General features: G+C 38.0%; 1 protein-coding gene across 2 annotated transcripts in view; it reads left to right on the top strand.

The window, feature by feature from the left end:
* LOC129361534 (polypeptide N-acetylgalactosaminyltransferase 18-like) overlaps window positions 1-23,948 on the top strand; it is a 124,736-nt gene extending 100,788 nt beyond the window's left edge. The window contains exons 10-11 of one of the 2 annotated variants that reach the window (XM_055032449.1): window positions 8,834-8,998; window positions 19,788-23,948. In XM_055032449.1, coding sequence (XP_054888424.1) covers window positions 8,834-8,998; window positions 19,788-19,934 — 312 coding nt within the window. In that variant the 3' untranslated portion in view covers window positions 19,935-23,948. Of the gene's footprint in view, window positions 1-8,830; window positions 8,999-19,787 lie in introns of both variants that reach the window. The other variant, XM_055032441.1, reaches the window with a different exon arrangement.
* Window positions 23,949-25,253: the final 1,305 nt, after the last annotated feature.

The raw sequence follows: 25,253 nt of genomic DNA, 5'->3' as shown, positions 1-25,253 counted from the left end.
ACATGAGAGATTATTATTGGGAAGTTCAAGGAAAATGACTGTGTTTTTATGGTATTCGAGTCTGATAAAGACAAACCTAAAATACTCCGCCCAGCTTACACTGACACCCATGAATAAAATCCAGTGCAAATTTAATTTAGAAGTCATTTAATAAGTAAATAAAATTCATTTGGGTAATTAATCAGAGTTTTGCTGTAGAACATCAGAGAGTAAACATTTCAAAGAGCAGGGAAAAACTGCAGACAGAGCAGGGAGAATGCTGTGGAAGTGCTTAAAACAAGAGCACGACATGAAGCAAGATGCTAAGATTTAAACATCTCATGGACCACCACTCAATCCCTCACCTGAAAACGAAAAGGGTGCTGCACAACTGCAACCTACCCAAAGATGGCCGTCCACCTCAACTGACAGGCTGGGAATGATGAGCATTAATCAAAGAAGCTGCCAAGAGGCTGTGAAGCTGCAGAGATCTGTATCTCAGACGGGAGAATCTGTCAGCAGTTGTACCCTCAACAAATCAGGCTTTTCTGGAAAAAAAAAAGCCACTGAAGCCAAGATCAATATGTAACTTCACCAGATTATTTTTGTTTATGATTTTATTTGCAAGCCATTAGCAAGGCGCACATTTTGAATGCCCTGATCAGTTCATTATTTGTTGATCAGAAAACTAGTTTAGAATGAAGCAAGTGTGCCTTTGCTTCATTGGAGGTGGTTGTTCACCTTTAACTGCCTGTTTTTAGCTCTAATATTCAATCTGGCTTTGCGATCAAACGTGCAGTGATTCTCTCAGCATGTAACTGGGGAAAAAAAAGTCTTAAAATGTTTCACGTTTATATACCGAAAAACATAAAAGCTTTTGTGGGTTTGTTTGACGCCTGTTTGGAGATGACGTCTTGCTGGTTGACGAACAGGAACAAACTATTTCCGCTTTACTTCTTATGAATTTTAGAAAATGCAAGAAGCAAATTTCAGGCCACTTTCAGCAGTATAGATGGTGATATTTCTGACAAACTAATATGGAATTGCTTTGTAACTCAGTCAGGTAATAGAAATTGTATCTGTGCTTCAATATTGTCCCAGCTCCTCTAAGAAAATTGGTTCGTGGCTCGATCAATATAGTCTGAAAATTAGACCTTTAAGGTTATTTGTGAGGAAAACACTGTTCCGTGTTCCTATATGGGTTTATTTCACAGTTCTGTTTTCCTTAAGATCAGTTAGAAACTCACAAGACCACGGACTGTTTCATCTTTACGTGCTTGTTCAAGGAAATGACTATGTTGTAAGGTGTCTGATGCTGATCTCCTATAAAAGCTCCAGACTGAATTGTGTCAGGAAGTGCATTAGCCAGCCTTGGAGCCAGAGAGGCTTAGCAGCAGTAATTTACCAGGATATTGAACTGGTGGGTTCCAGTGCAAATGAACAAGCTGCCAGGAATCTTGTAGCTCCATTTGCTTTGTAGGAGGTTAAAAACCAAGCAGCTGAACAGGTTTAATGTAGCCTTACAATTTAAAACAGTGTTTCTTGGCTTAGAGAGAAGCATTTCCCCTCTTAGCCTTTTCTTGTTATGAAGAGTTAGATTTATCACTATATATGCAGAGAGGTAAATCCTGCTTCAATGGAGTTATTCCAGTGGGGAGTCGATTTTAGTGTTTTGTCTCCAAACTGGAAACTTTTCCTCTTCTTTGACAAAAAAAAACCCTTTTGACTTTCTAAAAATGTATAGCTGACCAAGACTGACTTGTTTCTGTCTTTTCATTATTTGAGAAAAGAAATCCCAATGAAAGCTGCCACCTGGCCATCCAACTCCTCTTTTATTCATACAGAGTCTGATTTTAAAAATAAATAACCTTCGCAAAAGATTTCATACAGGCTTACTGAGACTTTAAAAAAAAAAAAAAACAGCCCAAGGCATAGCCAGGAGTAAAATTTACAAAAATGCAGCTGGTTAATGTTTCAGCCTTTAAAATGTACATTTTAGAAAATGGAAATATTTCAGGCACTGAAGTTATGACTGAAGGGATCAATTTCCAACTTGGCAACCTCTGCCAGGCAATTAAAATTAAGCCCAGTATGTTGGTGGGAGATACAATAAAAATATGTCCTGTGATGTTTATCAACATGGATGTAACAGCCCTTCTACTCCCTCTAATTCTCCTTTCATTCTGATCAAGCTCTAATTATGTTCTTGGACATTCTTGGATCCATAATGTTTCTGTTGTCTCCTTGCCATCACAGCAGATGGTCTTTAGGCAAACACCTGCGCTTTGTCTCTCTCTCGACATTTACAGCTGGCAATAAAAAGCTTAGCAGCCGCCTCGGACAGGGAAAAGTCACTCTCACAGCGAGAAGCAGCAGCAGCAGTCACTGCTGCTCTGTCTGGCCGCATAGGCTCAATTATCTCATCATCTGCAAGGCAATGAAATGTGATTGTGATTTTCATCTTTTTTTCCTTTAACAATTCTGTTCCATTTAACAAAAGATGAAAATTAAAACCCTCACAGTAGATCAAGCAACAACAAAAAAAAAACATAAGGACAAACAGGAAAGATAAGAATGGGAAAATACCCTCATAAAGGTTTCCCTCTAGGAGGAATCAAATAATGCTCTGGCACTGCAAGGTCATTTTAATTCAGGAAAGACTGAGGTTTGGCCTCACATGGCAAATTCTGGATGAATTTGCTTCATGAGTGGATGAATTCATCAACATATCAAAGATTTCCTACATCATACCTGGATTTTTCCAAAGTGTTTAAAGGCATTGAAATTTTAGTCAACTTTAATCTTAATTACTTTTATTTTAGATAGTCAAAAAATGTGTCTTGTGTCTTTATTCAATCCATGTTAATATTTGGTTTCAAGAACATGAAAAGCAGACTACCTGGTTTTCAGTCTGGTAAAAATCAGCCCCTTGCTTTGCTTTGTTCAGAGGGTTTGGGCCCTCAGTATTGAGAAGCGATTGCTTGCTGGAGGCGTGGACTCTGTCCCAGACAGAGCAACGAAGGGAGAGGAGAATCCAGATTTGTTCAGGCAGGCAATGGCCTGCTATTTTTATGAACTTGGTTCAGAGTTTTTACAGTCTGCTATTTGGGAATCCACAAAAGTCCAAAAGATGCCTCCATCAGATATAAGCTTTTAGGTTTTTTATTTTTATGATTTTCAATCTCTTTACATTTACCATCATTGGCAGAAATCAATTGCAACTTGTGTAGCTTTTTTCTGTTTTTACAGCAGTTGTCATAAATTCTCTGGCTGCAGAGTGAAGCGAGTAAACAGAGAAGTGGAGAATTTGTTTGGAAATAAAACAGCGCAGAGCAGGGCTTCTCCAATCCTCAGGGGTCAATGTCTTGCAACTTTTAGATGGGTTTTGCTTCAGCACACCTGAGACAAATAATGAGGTCATTAGCAAGATTCTGGAGAACTTGGCTGCGTACTGAGGAGGTAATTCAGCCATTTGGTTCAGGTGTGTTGGACCAGAGGCCCGTCTAAAAGTCTCAGGACATCAGACCTTCTCACCTGGATTTGAGGACCTCTCGCATAGGTGGATGCACTACTCTAAATTTAAATAATTTTTATAAAACTGTATCTTATTGATACTGATTTCACCTGATTATAATTACTCTTTAGGACCAATAATATAAAGCCTTATTAAAATGACATTTAAAATGTTTTTTTTTCTGGCCTTGTGAGCAGGAAGTGTTTTATATTTAGGCGCACAATGAGTATGTGGGACTGAATGCCAAATGCTTTAAAGCAGGATCTTTAAAAAGAACTAAAAGCAAATTCAGGTATTGTTTGACTTCCACGTTGTGTGAGTTAGCAACACAGTCAACAATAGCAGAAGCCATTGTGGTGCACAGCCTGTGGGGCCAATTTAAGAACTTTCCTTGGTTCAACAACTTAAATGCTCTGTCAGAGCTGTGATGCTGTCAAATCTGAACATGCCTTTTGAGGGTTCGGGCTCAGAATCATCACAGTTTTCTTTGGTATCAAAGCAATCCAGTGATGGCTGTCATTGCAGACAAAAGCGATTAAAAGAGAAGTCAGCATAGCTTTGAAGCAGCCTCCCATGTGGTGATTTTAAATCTTCCTTGATGTTGTTGTGTCTACTGTTCTGAGGCAGAGAAAAATTTGTTTTCAAACTGACTCCAACCAGCATGACCTCGGTAGAGCCATCTGGAAGAATAAACTGTGTTTTGTAATCCCTTTCTTGAATATAATGAAAAAACGCCGATACCACATTTGCCTGAAACCATGCTGTTCTGCAGCTTTTACTGTTACAGCTGAAAATGATTGTAATAAGGAGAAGGATTAGAGTTTATGTTAATATTACTAATGTTTTATTATGATTTCAGGGTCAGAAATCATAATAAAACCAGAAATGTTCATATCTTCATCACACAGTTGCATAATTTTCTGTTCTTAAAGAGAAAGGTGAACACCCAAGCAGTTGCACAGGGTTTATCTGTTTTAAAGATCCAAATTATCCACAAGCCCCTTTCAGGCTTAAACTGCAGTGCTGCTTTCCTCATAGAATTAAGCACACACACCTCCAAATTGCACCCATGATCGAGTGCGCTAATTGGTGAGACCAAACTATACTGAAACTGATACCAACATTTTTTCAGTAAAAATGAACAAAATTAACCGGCCAATGGAAAAGCCTTTCTATCAATGAGGTTGGGGAAAGATGCAGAAATAGGTCCTAGGATTTATAATTTCTTACAATGAAGGCCAACATCTATAATGTAGTTCAGGCTGGGTGATTACCTCACATTGATCAGTAAAAATTGTCAGTCCTCAAATCCTACCTTACTTTGAATAATGTAGGTATAGTGACAAGCTTCTATAAAACATCTTTCATTCACCATTAATGTTCTAGACAATTTCAAAGAAATTCTGCTGACACCTTGACCCTGATGGAGCCCATTGGTCTGAAACGTCTTTGAAATGGCCTGGAAATCAATGGGTGAATGAGAAATTCTGCTGGTTCATCTCCTTCGATTATTTCAGCTTAAACCTCAAGCCTGTATTGTTACCCCTCTAAATATTATTTACATTACATTAACAATGATGGTTTAAATAAGGTCCACAACATATTATACGACAAAAATACAAAAATAAAAAAAGCTTCACATCTTTTGCACCTTGGCAGTAGGGCACCATAAAACCCCCTCGAACGATAAATACCTGGTCAGTCCAATAACCTCCAATTTATTATAGTCAGTCACCCGAGATGAACCAGAAGGGCCAGATTAGATCATCAAGCTCTAGTTCTTTTATAACTGCAGGAAGATTTCCCTTTAATCGAAATGTCATCTGCTCACGCTGGTCTTAAGCACCACAAATCCACCCAAAGCTGACAGCTCCTGTGTTGTCCAAACGTGTTAACATTTACATCTGTCAGGAGAGATTGTTATCTGTCAAAAAAGCTCTGAACTAATCTTTCTATTATCAGATGTAAGTCACTGTGACAGGAGAGGAGATGGTAGTAAGCGTCCCGTTGGATCTACAGAAAGAAGCAAGCTTAATCACCTGCATCAGCACACATGCGTACACCAAGAATTATACCCTTCTTCAAAGTCGTTCCCACATTCTTAGCAAACTACGCACATTCAAGCTATCAGATTCATCAGTGTGAACTATTGTCTGTCTCAAGGAGTTTTTAAATGCAGGCTGAAAGGTTCTGTGGCTGTTTCACAGTGCAATAATGGCTCCTATCTAGAAATGTCTTGTTCCCGTAAGACGGTCATCATTCTCATCAATTACCTCCTGTGAGCCCTCGCGCACACTCCTGTGGGAGCACGCGCACACACACACACGCACACACACACACACACACACCCCACACACACACACACACACCCCCACACACACACACACACACACACACACGCACACACACACACACCGAGTCAGAGTTTCTGTTTGTTCTGTTCTCCGTCACCTTTCTGCTTACTTTTTCACCCCGATTTAAACTTTTTCCACTTGAACAGATTTCATGTTGTCCTTGATCCTTCTCTGTTCTCGTTACTCATCTTTTTTTAATGGCAGACTCGGCGAGATGCTTCACATATCTCACCTTTTTTTAATGAAAAGGTTTCAAGTTACCTCTCCAGGCTTGAAAAGTGGGTCAACACTTGCATGCATACTGCCTCTTTATGTTTCTTTTTTTTTCCAGGTATCTAAATATTTTCTCTAACTAATTTTTAGTCTGAACCTATTTTTCTCTGCTCACTCCTCCACCCTTTGCCACTCCTTCTGTTTCCATTCCTTTTTGTTCTTCATCCTAATTAGTGCAGCTCCTGGATTTTTGTTTATTTCTCACAACATGAAAAGTGGAAATAATGTGGAGTATGTTGGTTAATTTTGCAGGTGGAAAGAGAAACACACAATTAGCATTCAGAAATTAGCCTACTTTAAGAGAACCTCCTGTGGTTAACATTGATGAACCCTAAACCTCTTTAAAAACATAGGTTACATTGTTTTTTTGTCCAGTGATGATGGTTGTGATCTTTGTTTAATCTGGTGCCTGTAATTTAGCAAAAATGTACATTTTGATAAGCAAAGCTGCCAAAATTATCCCTTGGTTTTTGCTCAGTAATGATTTGAGCCAAGCAGAAATTGATACTGAATTGGATGGTAATTATACATTTCTTTTTCTTTTTCTCTCTCTTTTTTTAAAAATTATGATTACAACATGCAAGTAACACGCTCTGATCATTTGTAGATGATTTTTATCGGTGCACCTAACATTTTACAGGTCTTTTCAAGCAAAGACATTAATGTTTTCTGCCCGCAACGTCGCACAACCAGAAAAAGAAAACCACAACTTTTGAAGAGTTTTAAGCTTCAACATGTGTCCTGTAATATAATCGGTGTTCAGAAGGGTCCTGTTTGTCTGTTTAATGTGTTGCCATCTTGTCAAATTTATTGGACTAGTGGCAAAAGATTGACAGCCTGCTCACACATTGCAAGACTACTTAAATATTAATGACAAGACATATTTTTCCTGAAGGCCTCTGGCGAGCATTTGCACTGAGTTGAAATGCACTCCTTTATGGAACAGCCCAGTTAATGCATGTTTTGATATTATGTGCAAACCTGGCAAGGATTGCCTTCCTGCCTGATAAGTGCTATGTTGCCACACCTCAGTAGTGTCACCCCAGTCTGACAACGTTGATGGCTTGTGATTTGGTGTTAGTAATCTGTGAACTCATGTCTGCAACTTGTTGAAAAGTCTCCAGCTCAACTTCTGACAGGAGCTACAATTGTTGTAGCTCTTTTGTACTGGCTACCTCTCTATTTATTGTAGAAATGCATATAAAATGTAACAGTTTTGACATCATTAAATGGATTTTCTCTCTCCTACCTGTCAGATCATAAAGCTCGTAAAATTTGAACCAGGAAAATGAAGTCTCAAATCTAAAAACAGTCTGAGGTTCTGGCCAGCAGGTGTTCTTGGTTGTAGTAATAAGCTGGTCAAGGCTTATTACTTGAAGGGCTTATTACAAGAGGAGCGTGTAGGATAACACTTGTTTTCAAAGATGCCTTCACAGTTTTTATTAATACAGTAATATTTGCAGTTTATTTTGCAGTACATAGCCATTTTGTAAAAACACAGACATGTTTTAACATGTTTTCTTTACATTTATCACTGTAGAATAAAATACACCTTTAGTGTCAAACTGAAAGGACTTTGCTCACTTCTGACCTCCACTGACTGCCATTTCATCTTCATTGCATTTCCATTTATAGTTAAACTGAACATTACTTGCTAAATTTTTAACCAGCTCTCGAGCTGCGTTTATTGTGCTCTGTGTCACCATAGATGTCTGACTAACCTGTGAATATGGTTTCCATTATACCTGAAGTCCATGTTGTGTTGTTTTTACCTTCATGTTGGATTAGCAAAGCTGTGAATCCATGAGTGCCTGTGTATTTCTCTCAGTGCTTTTGGAGGAAACGGGATGGTTAAAATGCACTCAGGCTGGATCCCTGGAGAATAAACCAAAGCTCAGCAGAAAAAATTAACTTTTTAGCTGAATTATTAATACAAACAGACAACAGATGCTTAGATGAGCAATAATACTACTGAATTCTACAAAACTGCAAATTAAAATCAGTATGTTGTACTTTTTTCTTAGTTTTGCTGGTCCTGCAATTTAAATAAGTCTTTTTTTTCCAATTCATGACATTTTTTGACTGATGCGGTGAATGTCTGAATTGGCTGAAAGTGGTGCAGCTACCTCTCCAAGGAGATTGATATAAATGCCATTGCAGGTGAGCCTTATCGTTGTGTTTTAGATTTTGAGCAGCGAGTGTGACAATTTCAGAATTGATAGCCAACTGCTGTGTAGGACAACGTTTCCCAAGAGTGCTGCCAAAAATGTTCTTTTCTGTCTTTTTCTAATCTGTTTGCAAAAGGTAATGGTACAACACAAATAAACTAAAAGCAGACGTTTTCTTCAAGTCAAATTAAATTACATATGAGTTATGTGATAGTAGCTCAGAATTGGCCACAGGTTTTTTACGTGCAAAAATGATTTCAGGTCATTTCTTCAACACCCAGAATCAGATTCACTATGAAGAGAAAGTGTAGCAACATTAAGCATTAATCTGGTTTATATTTTTGTTTCGTTTGCTCACCTCCTCATTTGTGAAAGCATTTTAAGTTTGCAATTTTACCTAAAACATTTCCATGGTATTATGTAATGAATAAAATGCATTTGTGTCATTTTTATTTTTCACAGGGTTAGAACAACGTCCCATAATTAAAAAATGTCCAGAAAAGAGTCCTGCCTCCTGACTCCCAGTCGTATCTGTCTCCCAGCAGAATGTGTACTTCACCAGCTCCCAGCAGATTCACCTCGGCGTTCTCAGTCCAACCATCGATGACGACGATAACAAGTGTCTGGTGGATGTGAACAGCAGGCCCCGGCTGCTGGAGTGCAGCTACGCAGCCACCAAACACATGAGGCTCACCTGGACTTTCGCTCAGGTGAGTCTCAGCACCAACCCTCCGATTTCGACATGGTTTAAAAATGTCAGCTCCTTCATTCAAAATGACCACTGGGCTTCATCTGACCGAATTGCTCACCGGCCCTTTGCAAGAAGCCGCTACTTTCTGTTTTCTGTCTGCTTTGCCAAGCAGTGTTAATGCTTTAAATAATTAAATTGGATTCTGGCCTCTTCCTCTCCAATTTGTTTCCGACTCGCGGCGCCCCCCCCCGGGTTTGTCAGAGCACAGATCATTCATCTGCCATTTTATGTGACAGGCGTTTTAAAAGCACATCTGCCTCCGTTGGATAATGAGCTTCCACACGTCCACGGTTTCTGGCTTATAACAACCCTCTCTTATTTTATAATCTTCACACTTTTAATGTTGACTGAAAGTGTGACATATTAGTTGAGGGAGCTGGATAATTAGTAACAAGAAGAAATGGCTACATTCAAGCTCCGGGCTTCTCCGGGTTGTTTGCACTTGTACACATTTTTCTGTATATCTGTGCCTTAATTTTTGTCTCAAGACTGTTGTTCGGATTGGAAAATAGGCTTACTTTACAGTCATACCGACAGTTCATCTCTCCCCCCACTGAACATCCAGCATCCTCAGAGAGCCACATGACCTCACCTTTCTGCAGCGCTTTAGGTCCTTCAGTTTCCGTGTTTTCTGGGCAGACTGGCAGGGGAATCAGCCTCTAATTAGCATCAGCCTGAATCAGAAAGATTCTCTCTTTCAATTCACGTTTGGAGTCAAGGAACAGAGACCCATTAGGCAAACCCCCACAGGTCTTTTTATTTAAAAGAAAACTCCATTTTCTCCATGAAAAGTTTGAAGGAGTTAAATAACGCCCGGAGACGGAATTAGTTCTAAAAGAGCAGATGAAAGTTCAGATGTCTAAAAAGTTTCAGTGTATTGGAGGCGTACCATGAATAAATAATGTGAAGTTTGACCACTTTTACCAGGTATTTCGTACAAGAAAACTTTCATTTCATCTTTTTTTTATTCTCTGATTGGAAGAGCTGCGCCAGATATTGTGAGTTTTTCTTTTTCCCTTTGTTGTTACCAGATGTTATATTTCACAAATAACTACTAAGTTATTTAACATATTTTTAGTTTTGTCATTAAGGGGGTTGAATTTTTTGTTATTGAAATTAAAAACTAAGCTTTAATTTAGTTTCCCTTATTTTTTTTAACTTAGAACAAAATGAAAGATTATATAAGAATAGAAAATAAATTCTACTTTCTCCCCTCAAGTTTGTCCAAGTGGTGTCCCATTAGTCTCTAGTTGACCACATGTAAAGTTGTCAGCATCTCTACAACAATCCTTTTCTTTGCCATTTTTTTTTTTTTACTTTTATCATCAATTATTAAACTGGAGTTCTACAATCACAAGTACATTGAGGCCATGGTCAATCACAAGTACAATGCTCAGCCACAATCAGCAATTACCTGGCATACTCTCGTTGTGGAAGACAAGATTTCCTTTAAACATGAGTCACAAGGGCGTCACACAGCGCAGTAATCAGAGCAGGCGTCCCGTATGCAGAGGTTACAGCCCTCGACCTGGCGGTCCCAAGCTTGACCGCCACGTAGAGGCGGCAACAACATGCGGCTCCTTTGCTGCATGTCTTTGTTCCTTCTCTCTGCCCCCTTCCTATCGGATTACTGTCAAATAAAGGCCACCAGTCCCAACAAATTTATTGAAAGAAAGAAAAACAATCACAAAAGGTCAAACCAGACCAGAGCATTTCAAAGCCAAATTTATTTTGTGTATTTGGTGTTGGTCCTGAATTGCCCTCATCAGGTCAATGTGAAACAAAATCTATGGCTAAACAAATCATTTTTAATTTGGTTTACAAATCTCAGTGCCTTTTCTTTCAAGGTGATGGTTGTGATTCTTAGCTAAATCAGCACACTCATAGCTGTGTGTGCAAAATTAGGCACTACTGCCATTTTAAAGCTCTGTTGCTTTTCATTTCAATAAAACAGGAAGATTCAGAAAATAATGGTTGTATATTTAACACTGTGTCTTGCACAATCTGATTAACAGACAATAAAACATTTTACCACATGACCACTATTGTTCCCATGTGACAAGAATCTCCCATTTGTCTTTATTGTTATTATGGATAGTAGAACAATTGTGACTAAAGTGATGAGCAATGATTCTATGGTAACATTAATTTATTAATTACATTTCAGTGCCCAGGCTGGTTACTTCTGCCCTATGCTGTCTGCATTAACGTCAATCAATCCCTTTGACTTCCCAAATTCTTGAAATTGAAAGTGAAGCTGACAAGTTGACATATGCCATGGCTAATTTAGTCAATAATTATCTGATCACATGAGGGCACATGTGCACTGTTGGAATTTCATTCCCAAGCTTTTAGATTATCTTACAGAAGGGTGAAAAACACAAGAAAAAAACTTGTTTTATTGCCCAAATGCAGACTGCTAGAGAGCAATGGTTTTCTCAAAATGATTAATATGCACAAACCGCTGACCCCAGCACTCTGCATACCCTCACCCGATTTTCAAAAGTGTTTCATAAAACAGTTCTGTATAATAAAAACATTATTTTACAGAGCTGATGCATATCGGCTCTTGTTTAAAATGAATGAAGCCTATTGCTCAAAGAAACAGAAGTTGGGTGAATTTCTGCAGAGAGAGGAGGAGGAAAGCTAAAAATGGAGTTAAATGTTTGATAAAAAAAAAATAAAATAAAAATTGTAGTGTGTGGGCAATAAAAAAAAAAAAGATTTTGACTGTGATGAAGAAGAAATGGAAATGAAGCAAGCCAGACCATGGGCAGCATCTGCAGTCTGAATTATTCATAAATGGGTTTTTTAAAATATTAAATTCAACGTAATTCTAACAGAGCAGATATCAGAAGGGGATATCAGAAAAAAGGGGAAGGAGCTGAGAAAAAATAAATTCAAAGAAACATTACAGACAGTTGGGTAAATCCTCTAAATTGTACTAACTATAGTTTACTACTGATATGATGCCCATTGCATCTTAGTCGTTATGCTTTTATTAGGTTGTTAATGGCCAGAACCTACTCTTTGGACAGCCAGTAAAAAGATTCATTTCTCAGAGTTGAGGAGTTTGTCACTCTTCGTTAGATTTACAAGAGAGTAAAGCAGCAGAGTCAGAGTGCATCATCAGGCTGACCGACATAGAGCCTAATCAGCAAAAAACTGTCTGCTTTCAAATGAAATCAAAGCGTTGGCATCAAGTGAAACAGCGATTTCTTTTTGTATTCTGCTACACTAAAAGGAGACGCAGCAATAAGAAAATAAATATGAGGCATCACTTCGCGTTTTTCTGCTGCAAATTTTACATCTATTATTAACCATGGCCTAAAGTGCAAAATCAGTGCTCAAGCACACTAGACAAGCACAGTTTTTAAACGATGAACACCAACTCTTGCTTTCTTAACACTGCAAATACAACAGAGGCTACAATCAGAGACACTGTTATTACTGAATATCCATGCCTCCACTCAGTCTGTATTGCGACAGTAGTACCACATCGACCGAGCTTTCGCTCCTGAGGTTTGACTGGACATCAGGTCAGGTGATATGGAGGTCTGGTGGCAGTCATGTGGGAAGATCTGGGTGTGTCAAATTTCTGCATACATGCGAAGGACAGATGGCTTGTGGCTTTGCTTGCAATAGTCTTGGCAGAGCTTCAGTTCGTCCGGGTGAAGACAGAGACCGAGCCAGAAAGGATTGGTCTCGAGTTACCAATATAAATACAGATGATGGCAGAACGAGATCCTGGACACATCCATGGCCTTAAAGATAGGGAGAGGAACTCGGTTGCATCTCTTGAGCATCAAAGGTGTGGTTCAAAAACTGTCTGTTTTTCTCTGCATCGATGCAAAGTATAAGGAATTGCTGCAAAATTGACTTTATACAACAAGCTAGACTTCCTTTTGATCTAATATTCATCTTTAGTCTTGGACGTATATGACAAGTGGTTTTCTCAAATAGTCCAGGAAGAAATGCGTTGTACACAGGACATCAATTGAACAGCAAAGATTTGATTTCAAACTGCATCTCTAGTCAGAGTGATCGAATCATGAGGGAATCTTGGCCCAGTTGTAGAAATCTCTGTTGTGTGATCAAACAAAACACCTGTTTCCATGAAACTTGGTAGCTCATTGTTTCTGGAATATTCCACCAAATAAATCAGCAATCAAAAATAAGGCTTTGGTAGAAAACCACAAACTATCCGATCATTCCCTTGTGCATCTTACATATTTTCGACATCAGGCTCGATGTATGATGATGAATGTGTTTCTGAGGTGCATGACTCAATCTACACCCATTAAACTTTTAGACATGTAATCATTTTAGGTTATGGTTTTGGTTTCATTAATCAAACTTTTAGTAATGTTTGTACATTTTAATCAACTATGTATGACAAAAATCATGCTTTGAAATGGTTTCTGAAAACACTTTAAATCAGGGTTCACTTGAACTTAGTTGCAAAAATTAAAACTGAGGATGCTGGAATGTAGTGAAGCCAAAATATTTTGCATTATAATCAGTTATATTAAGTGGCATGCTCTTTATTCTTTTGTTTTATTTAGCAGGTAGGTAGGTAGGTTTATGTCTCAATAGTAATAAGCTTATTGTAACATAAAAAAAACAGAACAGAGTTTTGATTTTACTTTAATTACTTTTTAACATTCACTTAATGCACACCACTCCACTGTTTTCTACTCTTTGTCTTCGCCGGGTCTTTTCGTTCAGCACATCTTTTAAGCTGAGTGACCTGAAGATTGAGTGTCCGGTTGACAGATTGCCTGACTCGCCAGCCCGGCTCCATTGCCAGCCCATCTGATGGCTCCCTGGCTGAATCGCTGTCTGAGGGGCTGATTAACAAGCGCTCCTACCTTAATAGCAACGAATCAATAGTGCAATCCAACTCTGCACTCTGCAGAATGACAGGACAGTTGACTTACAGAACAGAGGAGAGTGTGGTAGATAAATGCCAAATGGTTTTCTTTCTAACAAGGATTACTATTATTAGTATTATTATTTGGTAGCATGTGTGTTCCAGTGCAGGCTTTAACTTAGCTTGCGTGTTTATTGTGATGAGCCGACTTTTTAGAAAAGCCCTCAGGAAGGGAACAGATTTTAGTGGCTTTTGTTGAAAGTCTGTCAGGAATTCACACACTTTAAATAATCTAGTTTTCTGGAGATCAAAAGACAAGGAAGATTTATGTGATCATTAATTGAAGTCTGCCTCTCCTTCATTATAAAGGAGAGGAAATAGCCATCTTTGACTCCTATACTTCTATAATCTCCCTGCAACACTCACAGCATCAAGTTATGATTAACATGAATTGCTAAAGACAGCGCTCTAAAGCTTTTAATGTTTCTGGAACCAGCTGAGGATTCATGTGATATATATTTTTTTATTATTTAGGTTATTAAGATAATATGATGGGAGCTTTCACAAATAAATTTAGAAGGATTTCTTTTAGAAATCATTGTTACTTTTTTATTTTGCATTTTTTCAGATACAAAAAAATGCTGCGTAATTTTATTTTTACACTAACATAAATATTACATTTTAAGAGGCAGTAGATTTACGCTTCGGCTTGTAAGTATAAATGTGCAGGGTACACACTTTTACTTTGCATATTGTCATTTGATCTCTTGTATTAAAGAATTAATTGAGAGCATTTTCAGTGTTTTTATACATATTTCAACATTTGCAAGGCACTTGTCCTGTTTACCATGACAAAAAGCGTTCCTCAATTAAAAACAATCAGCCACCATTCAACACAGCATGTTTTATTAAGAAAGCCATTTCAAGCAGCAAATTTAATAACTGTGATTTTCTGAGCCTGTGACCTTGTTAATAAATTGACCATAAAAGGCGTCATGCTGGCACATTGATGAGGGAAAACAATGACCTCAGCCTGAGGTGGTTCTTTGCCTAATCCTAAGCAAAGTTCACAGAAGTTTTTGTGCAATAACTGATGTGACATTACTGACAATGAACTGAAGCCTTATAATCTTATAGTGAAGAAGTTGAGCAAGATCACCATACGGTCTTTAGAGTCTCCACGACCATTGGAATAATGCCAACACCTGTGAGAGCACAGATATCTCAGTTAATGAAGTTTCCTTATAAATGAGGGACATTTGAGAGCTTTCTCCATCCATTTCGGTTTTACTCTGGAGAATGACTCAGCAGGTTCTACTTTCATAATTTTATCAGCTGCTCAAGAAAGTGCTGATGAAGGGACTTTGCAGCCCCTTTTGGGCATGCCATTTTGCACAAAAATAATAATCCGGTCAGAAAGAATCACAAACACAAGTCCCAATATCTGTGTTTTATGGATCTCTCTGAGTGGATTGGTTAAAAAACACACCGACGTCCTAAAGCTTGAATTTACTTCGTACAAGTCACAGTAATGTACAACTATATGAGCTGCAGCCACAGATTTGGATAAGTTATTCCTTTTGAATATTTCAGAAAAACTCATCTTCCCTGCAGAGTTACTATATAAATGAAAGCCAGAGGTATTGGCTTTCACTGACAAACAAAAAATATTATTTTAAAGTTCTGCAGTAAGCAAAAGCATTTTAAATAGGACACTTTCTCATAACTATTCAAACTTGTAAGTGTTTTATCCATAATGTTTACTAAGATCATCAAATCAACTTTTTTGGGGCTGATCCTGTTGCCCCCTGCTATTCTCCTGTTATTCTAACTTTTAACACAATGTCAGGGATCTCTGACATGTACATTTTCCTTTTAAATTGCAGGCAAAAGCATCAACAAAGTGGTAGGTGTGTGCGTTTCTCCCCAGCTGAGAGCCCTGTTCCATCTGAAGCACTGCTTATACCAATATTTAAATGAAAAGGACCAGATTATGACATAACATATTCACAGCAGTTGCAGTGCGTAAAATGATTTGTGCAGAAATAACTATTCCCATCAAGAGAAGAACACTTCACTCATAAACAATTTCATGTTTTGTCCCAGAATTTGATGTTCACATGGAGACTCTCAGGGGGGAAAACTGCTGTGTGCTCATTTTCTGGGCTCACACTGATGGTCATTCTATTGCGTGTGTGTGTTGTTGTTTTTGTTTCCTTGGACGTGGGTGAGATTTTTAAAGCATACTGCTTTTAATGGAAAGCATCTTTCGTGAACACCACAGCGAGTTTGACACAAATGAGTTTCGTTTTCTTTCTCACGAGGCCCAAGCTCATTAAAGCATATTACTGTTTGTGCCAAAAAAACGAAGGACCTACTTTGGTTTCCAGCCTGTTGTTGAAGAGAATAAAATGTAACACACATGCATACCCGTAGGGGAGAGAAACAGGCTCATATTAAGTGAAAGCACAGTCCTCATTCAAAGGCATATTGTGTTAAGCTATAGCTGCAATTACACTACATAACATTAAAGTACTCAGCAGCATATTTAGTCAGCGTTTTTGACACTACATCACCTTAATTATTGTCAATCATCTTAATGCCAATAAGTCAAACAAATGTTTGGTGTCATATAAACATTAAGCTTGCAATGATGTCACTAAAGATAACAATTGATGGGACCAAACAGTTTTGAAGAATTTGAGATTCAATACGAATAACAATTATTTGTGTTTACTCATATGCCAAAATTTAACTGGCTCAATCAGTAAAGTCCACTTATTTTCCGGAGCCCATTGAACTCCTCTAGTTCAATGGGAAACTATGGGAAACTGTCTAACTGTCTAGCGGAAACTAGAGGAACTGTGACAAAACTAAAAATCTGTGACGCTGAAATAAGCGAGTTGTTGATAAAATTGCTTTAAAATGAATGGACAACCAAAAGAAATGAAATTCCAACCTTAGAGTGACATGCAGTCATTTAAAAACCAATAATAAAAAGTTTTAAGTACCTCCTTGGTGCTTTCATAGGATTTAAGTGGAAAATAGCAGCTTTGATCTCCTGATCGAGTGCATTAATTAACTGGACTAGAGCAGCAAAGCACCAAAACTCCTTATTTATCTTGAAGTGGTCACACTGATGATGATCCAACAGGTGAGTGCTAGCACAATGCTAAGGTGGAAAGATGAACAGCCTTACAATTTGTTCCTTCTGATCAATCTAGTAAAGTCTTCAATAACCATTTCAAAACAATTTGTTGAAGTTCATCACACTACAGAGAGAGAGAGAGTATTCAAGAGCAGGAAGCATTTTAAACAGTTGCCAGTTTGGGAGCGATGTGACACTTTGCACACAGGTGAACTTAATTTCATTAAGCGTTTGGTTGCATCGGAGTGTCATAGGGGCTTCATAGCAAAATGTTGTCTGCAAAAAACACATGCAGCTCAAGCTTACAGTTTAGATTTTGCTTATTTTAATTATGCAAAAACTTTATTTCGCATAATAAATATTTAGCATAAATATAATATATTAATATAAATATTAAATATATGTTTCACTCAGCATTTAGCTCAAGTTCTTGAAGAGTGAGGCACCTCTCAGAACTTAAACCAGCAGAGCGGCGGCACTTTGGCCTCCTGTCCTTCCTTGTTCTGCAGTTGTAAACTGGCATTAATTTGTGATCACAAGCTGTGAAATTTCAAACACAAGGTCAAATGAATGTTGGCTATGGCTGACAGCTACCTATTTTTCACAGCACATATTTAGCAGCTGGTGTGCTGCCTGCTGGAAAAGATCCCAAAAGTTAAGTGTTAATTGTGTGGTTAATGACAAGGTTAATAGCAGGATGAACATCACCCATTGATGTAGATCCATTCACAGCCATTTACCAATTATAAGGTTTATTTAGTAATGCATGATGTGTCATATTGGTACGTGGTTGTTTGCTTAATCAGATTAATTAACATTATATAAGCAGGTGTTTACTTCAGTGTTAGAGCACAGCTCTAACTGTGCTCATGTTATTCTGCTCCCTGTGGTTTAAAGTGTTTCTGTACCCTTGCTGATTTTGAAATGTGTTATAATATTTGCAATGTACCTCTGAGCAGTAAAATGTGAATACATGTCATTACCAAAATTTAAATCTAAGGGTTATTAAAAAAATAAAAATAAAATCATGGTACAAGACCAGCCACGTTTGTGGACTTTTAAAAACAATTTTAAAAAATATTTGCGTAGAGGAGGGTTAATAGTGCATGTATTTGCACCCAGCTGCTATTGCACAAACATCATTTGCATACACATGCAGTCAGATACATCATATTGTTTTGTATGTTTCTATATTTTTTATGTGAGAGTAGAATAAACTGCTCTCAACCAAAACAATCCAATGATGGATGGTAAAAGAGACTGCCAGCATCTTAGGTAACCTTAAGAGTATAAACCACAAAGTTTGAAGACATAACATTTTACTTTGAAAAGCCTTGTGCCATTGGTGGTTGGAGGTATTCTATACATATAAAAATATACAGGAAAAACTGCCCTTTCTTATTGCCTTTAGAATTAAAAACATTTATGTTGGGGATTTATAATAGCCCCAACATAGGGGCAAAAGAGTCACATGTGGTTCCAGAGTGACAGGTTTCAGTTTTTGGACCCCTGCTGTACCGGTAGAATAAAGCTTACATTTCTGAAAAGAGACAGCTGGTTGAAATGGTTATGCAAGATTTCTCTGTATGAGGAAATATACAGTAAAATGTGAATACATGTCATTACCAAAAATGACATGTATTTGATCTGGACTCCATTTGCGCTTCAGGACTTGAGACTTGATTTGTGGTCTGGGTCTCAAGTTTTATTAGCGATCTCTTCACTTGTAATCAGGAGTGAAAGTGAGTCGATGTGCAAGCCTGCAGCTATGACAGGTGACGCTGTGCATGCTCATATTTTCCTGTGAAAGAGTGCACCCAATTAATCAGCTAATGATGTTTCATCATAATCTGCCTTAGCTTGATCACATATGTGTTTCTTTCATTTGAACACTATTCTCTTGCTCCCGGATTATCAAAAGCACTTCATGTTGTCTTCATCAGACATTGACATTCTGTATCATTCTCCCTCCAGGCAACATCCAACTTTAGTATGTTGTAATTCAGAAATCTTAAAGCTTGACATGGATTTGGTAAAAATGGTTTTTAAGCAACTGTGCCTTTAAGGTTTTTTGTTTTGACCTAATAAAAAAAAACACTTATCAAGTCTGATCCTAGTTCAGCTCCTGCTCTCTCCTGTGTGCTTCAGAGCTTCAAGCTTGAAAAATATCTGTTTTTATAGAAGCACTACTATTTGCTGTTTCTAAGTTAATCAATGCATTCTATTAAAACATACTTGCCCTCCTCATTTCTATTGAACCACTGTGGTTTTTTCACATGTGGTTTTTGTCATTTTTATTAGTTTGTGCCAAATGAACATTACAGCTATATTGTGTTTAATGTTTTTATGTCATAGTGTTTACTTTATAGCCCTTCTGACAATCAGACGATGTCTCATTATGTTCTGTTATAAAAACTGTAAAACACAAAACATGAAGTTCTGTCTTTTTACGTATCTAATGGTTGACAAGGACATTTGATAACCTCCATCCATGTAAATGTAAATGGGCTGGACATAAATGCAACTGAAAAATGTTCTCCAGTCAACATTAAAAATGGGGCTGCTCATGTTTACAGAGTTAAACATGTTTGCTTCCAAGAACAGAAGGGTATTAGAGAAAGCTGAAAACGTTCGTTACAAGTGGGTCGGTGGTAGATTATTTATTTAGGTGCCAAACTAATGTCTGCATTCCTTCATCTTGTTTTTTTTTTTTTCCTTTTTCTGCAGGGGGGAGCCATCCAGAACATTGAGTCTCAGCGTTGTCTGGAGCTGGTGGAGAGCAAGCAGTCAGCGTTCACCTTTCAGCTGGCCATTCAGGACTGCACTGGTCAGAAATGGACCATCACAAACATTTTGACTGTCCTACCGCAGTGAACTCTGTCAGGATGGAGTTATGACGCACATAAAGAAACTACTAGAGCCCAAACAGAGGTGGGCTTTTCCTCAAAACAAAACAAAAAATTAACTCTAGACGAGTTTTTATCCAGAAACTGGACAAGAATAAACATGCTTCAATCATGATCGAACCATCAGTAACTTAACCTTTTTCTACCGATGAAATGAGCAAGGAGACACTCACAGATGCTGTGAAAGCCATGAAGCCTGCCATTAAAATGAGATACATTATGGTTTGTTCTTCAAGGGGAAAGGCTCATGAAACCATGGAAGCAGACTGTTTATTGCAGGAGTGAGCTTGCTTTCTTATTCCGGGTCCCTGTCAGTTTGAGATGGTGCCTGAAATCCCATCTGTCTCTTCGCAGAATCAACAAGACAAGGTGTATGATAGTTGGGGGTCTGAGCAGAAAACTTGCTAGAACACAAAGCAGCTGATGTTTTTGCACAAATCAAACACGGAAGGCAGTCATTGGTCATTATCGTCCTGTTTGACGTTTGATTGAAGACATCAAAGAAGCTCTAAAGTCTGTCTGTATCACAAAAAGCCAGACAACGTGGAATGCTGAGCAACGACAGAGTGATTTAAACTCACAGCATGATAGAAACTCTGCCCCCTCAGAGGTTTTGTAGTGTGTTTCAAAACTAGGCTACCTGCAGGGACCACACACATGTGGTCAGAGACAAGGACTTTAAGATTTGATGCAACTTTGTGAAACATCTGGGTAACCCTGTCATGATAATGAAGACCAACTCAATTGGAAACTGGGCAGCAAAGACCTGAATTCATAAGGATTTCAGAAAAACAAAAAATTTTATTAAGGCCCCAACTTCCTTTCAAAACTGGCCACAGCCAAGAAAGAAGTTACACTTAAAAATGAAAGTTAAACTTTTTATTTTGCAGCACTTTCATCACTTATTGGCACCCTGGGTAAAATGTCAGAGGAGCTCATTTTATCTCGGTAATATAATTTCAGAGTGAACTTTGTTTCTCCTTCCTTGCGGAACATTATGCAGCTGAATGACCAAATGAAAACCCATTTTCAGATTCATGGTATCGGCCTCCTGATTTTTCTTTAGCAACATTCCTTTGGAAGAGAAACATATTCCCCACCTCATGGAGCCCCCCCATGAACAGTCACTGAACAGTTGCTTTTCCATATTTTCATCCCAGATAAGGTCCTCAGGTGCAGGAGTGTTAATTATTTTCAGGAAAGTGTGAACCCAAATGAGGATTTCAGACTAGTTTGAAGTGGATTCGCTACTTGGCTCTCCTACAGACATCAGTTTTTGCAGACATGTTTCTTTGATCACAGTCAAAATGCTCTGAGCCTCTGAAGCTCAAGTGTTGCCTGAAAATTACCGCAGAAATTTGGATATATTCTTGGCTGCACTTTGGTCCGATTGATGCCAGACATCGGTTAAGAAGAACTCTGCATCCTGCTGACTTCAATTCAACAAAGCTAGTGATTAACACACATGATATTAAAACGACTTCAGAAACTGGAAAGATGTGAGCTGATCTTTGGTTCATTTCTTTTCTTTAATTGTCTTCTAATTCAGTCAGTTACAGCTCTACAGCCGAGTGTCCAACATTAATAGACTTCACAGATAAAACGAATTTGTAACAGAACATGTTGCCTTATCCCTCAGCCAGTTTAAAAACCTCTGTGAAATCACAACTTCTACACCCACCCTCTCAACAGTTTGTGGCAGATTTTGCAGACTTGTTTGAAAGGTTAAGAATGTAGCTTTTATTAGAGATTGGAAATGTACAAGTCCCCTTCTATCTGCAAATATCGTCCTCGTAAGACCTTTAAAAGCAAAAAAAAAAAAAAAGGAATAGCTATGGAGGGTATGAAATAAATCGAGTACAAATATTGACCACTGGCATTTCTAATTTTTTGTTTTCTAAATTGCAGACACTTTTTTGCTCCAGGAAACAAAGCATGAAAAATGATAGACTACTTGTTACAGAGGATGGCACAGGAAGCAAATAGCTGATTGAGTAAGGATGCACTGAGCTGAGTGTTGCTTGCTGATGGAGGCCTGGCAGCACAGCTGTTTGCCTGGTATGGTTTAAAGCTGACTTTGATAAACAACCACCCCACTGAATATAGCTTCCTGCTAACATTCATCCCTTAGATATCACAATTGGTTATTTACAGCTGCAAGGCTGTAAATAACAGAGTTATTTATAGCCTATCTCCTATTTTAAAATAGGAGATAGCTGTGTTTTTGTTTTTGTCCATCTCAATGCCAATATCTCTGATTTCACCTGGACAGGTTAATAATTAGGCAGTTACTATTTGCCTTAACTTTTGTATGGCCAAGTTTTAAGCTTGACTTTTTTTTTGGTATCTTTAATTGCAACCCCTCCAGCAAGTGACTACTCACTGGAGTAGTCACAAGTTGGTCACAAAGATAAGACTTTGACTACAATCAACTACAATAAACCCTTGCCTTCTGCGTTTCCATGCAACACATTGTCACTCGATGTACAGTTGTGCAGTTTCTGTTGAACAAGAACCCCGAGAGGTTCTCACTTTGCCAGGGAAATCCATTTTAATTTGCGTTTTTAAATTATGTATCTGCTTTACAAAACAGTGGAAAGATCCATTGTGCTTTATTTATATTAGTGCCGTCAAGATTTGTTGGCTTTTTTGTGCCAATATTTGATTAACTATTCTTTTTAGAGTGGCAGCATATCTGCATTTGCAAGAAAGACAATTAGATTCGATATTCGTGGCTGTGGTGAAGGTTAAACAATCTGGATAAATAGGAAATAAACAAAGATGTGTCTGCAATGAGTTTGTTCACCATAAAATCTAATTTCAATGTTAAAAAAGTAGCTTCTAATCGTTGCAAGCATTTTTACTGTTGCTCAAACACTAAATCAAAAATGTTCTCATTCATTTAGCTTTGGCACTATGATAAATGACTGTGTTTGGCTGCTAATTAACTTTTGTAAATCTGTGTAGGAGTAAATCTGCAATCTGTTAGTGGATGAATTATCCATTCACTACTTGCTTCTGTCCAGTAATGAGACCAGTGTGCCTCTGTTTTCCATCATGACATGTTGCAGAAAAGAACGAGAGGTTAAGTCAGACATGAAAGGGACACACTAAGCGGATAATACGTTATAGAACCAAAAGTAACTTCGTTGTTCCTCATTTTCAGGTGCGATGGGCGCAGGACATCGTTACTGAAATGTGTTGAACGAGTCCGCAGAGAAAGATAAGTTGATGATATTATAACAAATGCAGTTAAGGCCAGAAGTTTTCAGACACATTTCACAGGCACTCATGTCATATTTGGCTCTTTTAGTGATGCATTTCAATTGCTCTTTTTTTAAATATATATTTTGCAATTATCATGCAACAAAAACATTCTAATTTTGTGCAGATTCTTCCCTGTACATTGTTAACATTGTATATTTAGGCTCAAATACAACGCTGTGAAAAATGCCCATTATTTTTGCTCAATGGGCATTTGCTGCTTATAAAAATCTGTTCTCTCTTTTTGCTGGTCTCAGAAATTAGGCACTGCCATAAAAGATCTGCAATCCACCTCTCAATTATTTAAGAACCCAGACTTCAACAACCTGTGTGAATAATTCATCTTAAAAGCTGGATGAGTTTTAATTATTTAAGCCAGTTGTGTATTGAAAACTTTTCATTGTCAATCATTAGTCAGATGGTGGAGGGAAAAGGTTTTACACCTTGCTGAAGACTGGACCTCGACTGTGTCTGTTGGCTACTGTGTAGCATCTCTTACCAAATCTTTTGTTGACCCTCAATTTCTTTCTTATTTTTTATTTTTTATTTATTTTTTCTTTGTTTTGTGACTCAGGTTTGTAGATCCTGAATTTTTGAAAGTATCTCAATTTTTTGGAAGCTTTTACAATGTCAAGTCATAAAAATTCTCCAAGCTATTTTATTAGTGTATCTAAACTAAATATTTATAAGTACCAATAATAAAAATGGATGATGTCAACACTTCCTCAGTTTGATTTTTTTCCACCATATAGTTTTTAAATGGATCCAGGCAGTGTACCTGCTCATTTTAAGAGCCAAAACAGAAGTTTCTCTCATAAAAACATAATTTTCCCTCAAGTTGTTGATTCATTAGACAGACCGGCTAAGACTGTATCTTTATAACTAATATTATATGGAGTATGAGAATACTGGACAATCCTAGAAAAGCTTCCAACTTTTTTGTCGCATCTTGTGTAAGGCTGTAGGATATTAGCATTTTTTTCAAGAAATTACTTGTTCCAATGATCAAATCCCCCAAATCAGTATTTGTTGTAAATGAAAGTACAAGAAAACAAAAGCAGGACTACAGGGGCCCATCAGTCAATCCTGTGATGACCTCGCCCAATGCTACGACTTTTTAAAGATGCGTTTAGAAATACGTTTGTTGTCTCAAAAATGCAAATAGCACTGGAAATTATAAAACTTTGATGATATACACAAAATGATCACAACATGCTTAAAAGACCAGAAGAAGACTTAACACAAGTTCAGAGGTGCAAATCTGATTTTGCGCATGCCATCGGTGCATCTTCACAGACTGCATAAATGTTCTACAATGGGCGTATTTTTGTTTTGCCATACCAAACAATTATGAAAAACAAAGATGAAAACATTTGCCTCCAGTTGTTGTGTAAACGGGTGCTATATCAGGTTTCCTTTTGCTTTAAGTGTCCTACCACCATCTTGGCTCCCAGGAAACGCCCCATCACAGGTCTGAATGTAACAGACCTCTCACACCCTAAAGTCTGTGGCCATGAAATCTTTAGAGCTGCTAAAGCTGGAGCATTTGAAGAATGAAGTTTCCCTGCTTCACCCTGCACTGGGTGTAGGGTAAAGAAATTTGCTTACCAGGCAAAAAAAGTCAACAGACGATGCAGTCAACTCGGGGCTACACTTCAAGGCTACACCACCTCGGCCACCTAGGGTTCATACACTGAGACTTCAGTTCAGCTTTCAATACCATAAAGTCAGACAACCTCCACCAGCATCTGCAGTAAATTCTTTATTGACTGCATTATAGTTTTGTTTTTGTTTTATCCCTGAAGATGACAGCAGGCAAAGTTTTAGTGGACAGTCTGCTTTTTCTGATGATGTCAAAGCATGGGGTTTAAAACTCTGACATCAAAGCAGACTAAATAAAACTTCCTTAGGGCAGTTTGTCCTCTGAAGTGCAGATGTGCCAGGGGCAGAAGAAGTGTGGGCCTCTTCAGTCTTGTATCCTGTGAGGACACTCTAATTATCACCCTCGTGCAGCATCCTACTC

Source organism: Poeciliopsis prolifica, unplaced genomic scaffold, assembly GCF_027474105.1.
Source record: "Poeciliopsis prolifica strain line A6 unplaced genomic scaffold, Auburn_PproV2 SCAFFOLD001, whole genome shotgun sequence".
Taxonomy (NCBI): Eukaryota; Metazoa; Chordata; class Actinopteri; order Cyprinodontiformes; family Poeciliidae; genus Poeciliopsis; species Poeciliopsis prolifica.
The sequence above is the reverse complement of the archived record's forward strand: the minus strand, read 5'-3'. Positions and strand labels throughout refer to the sequence as shown.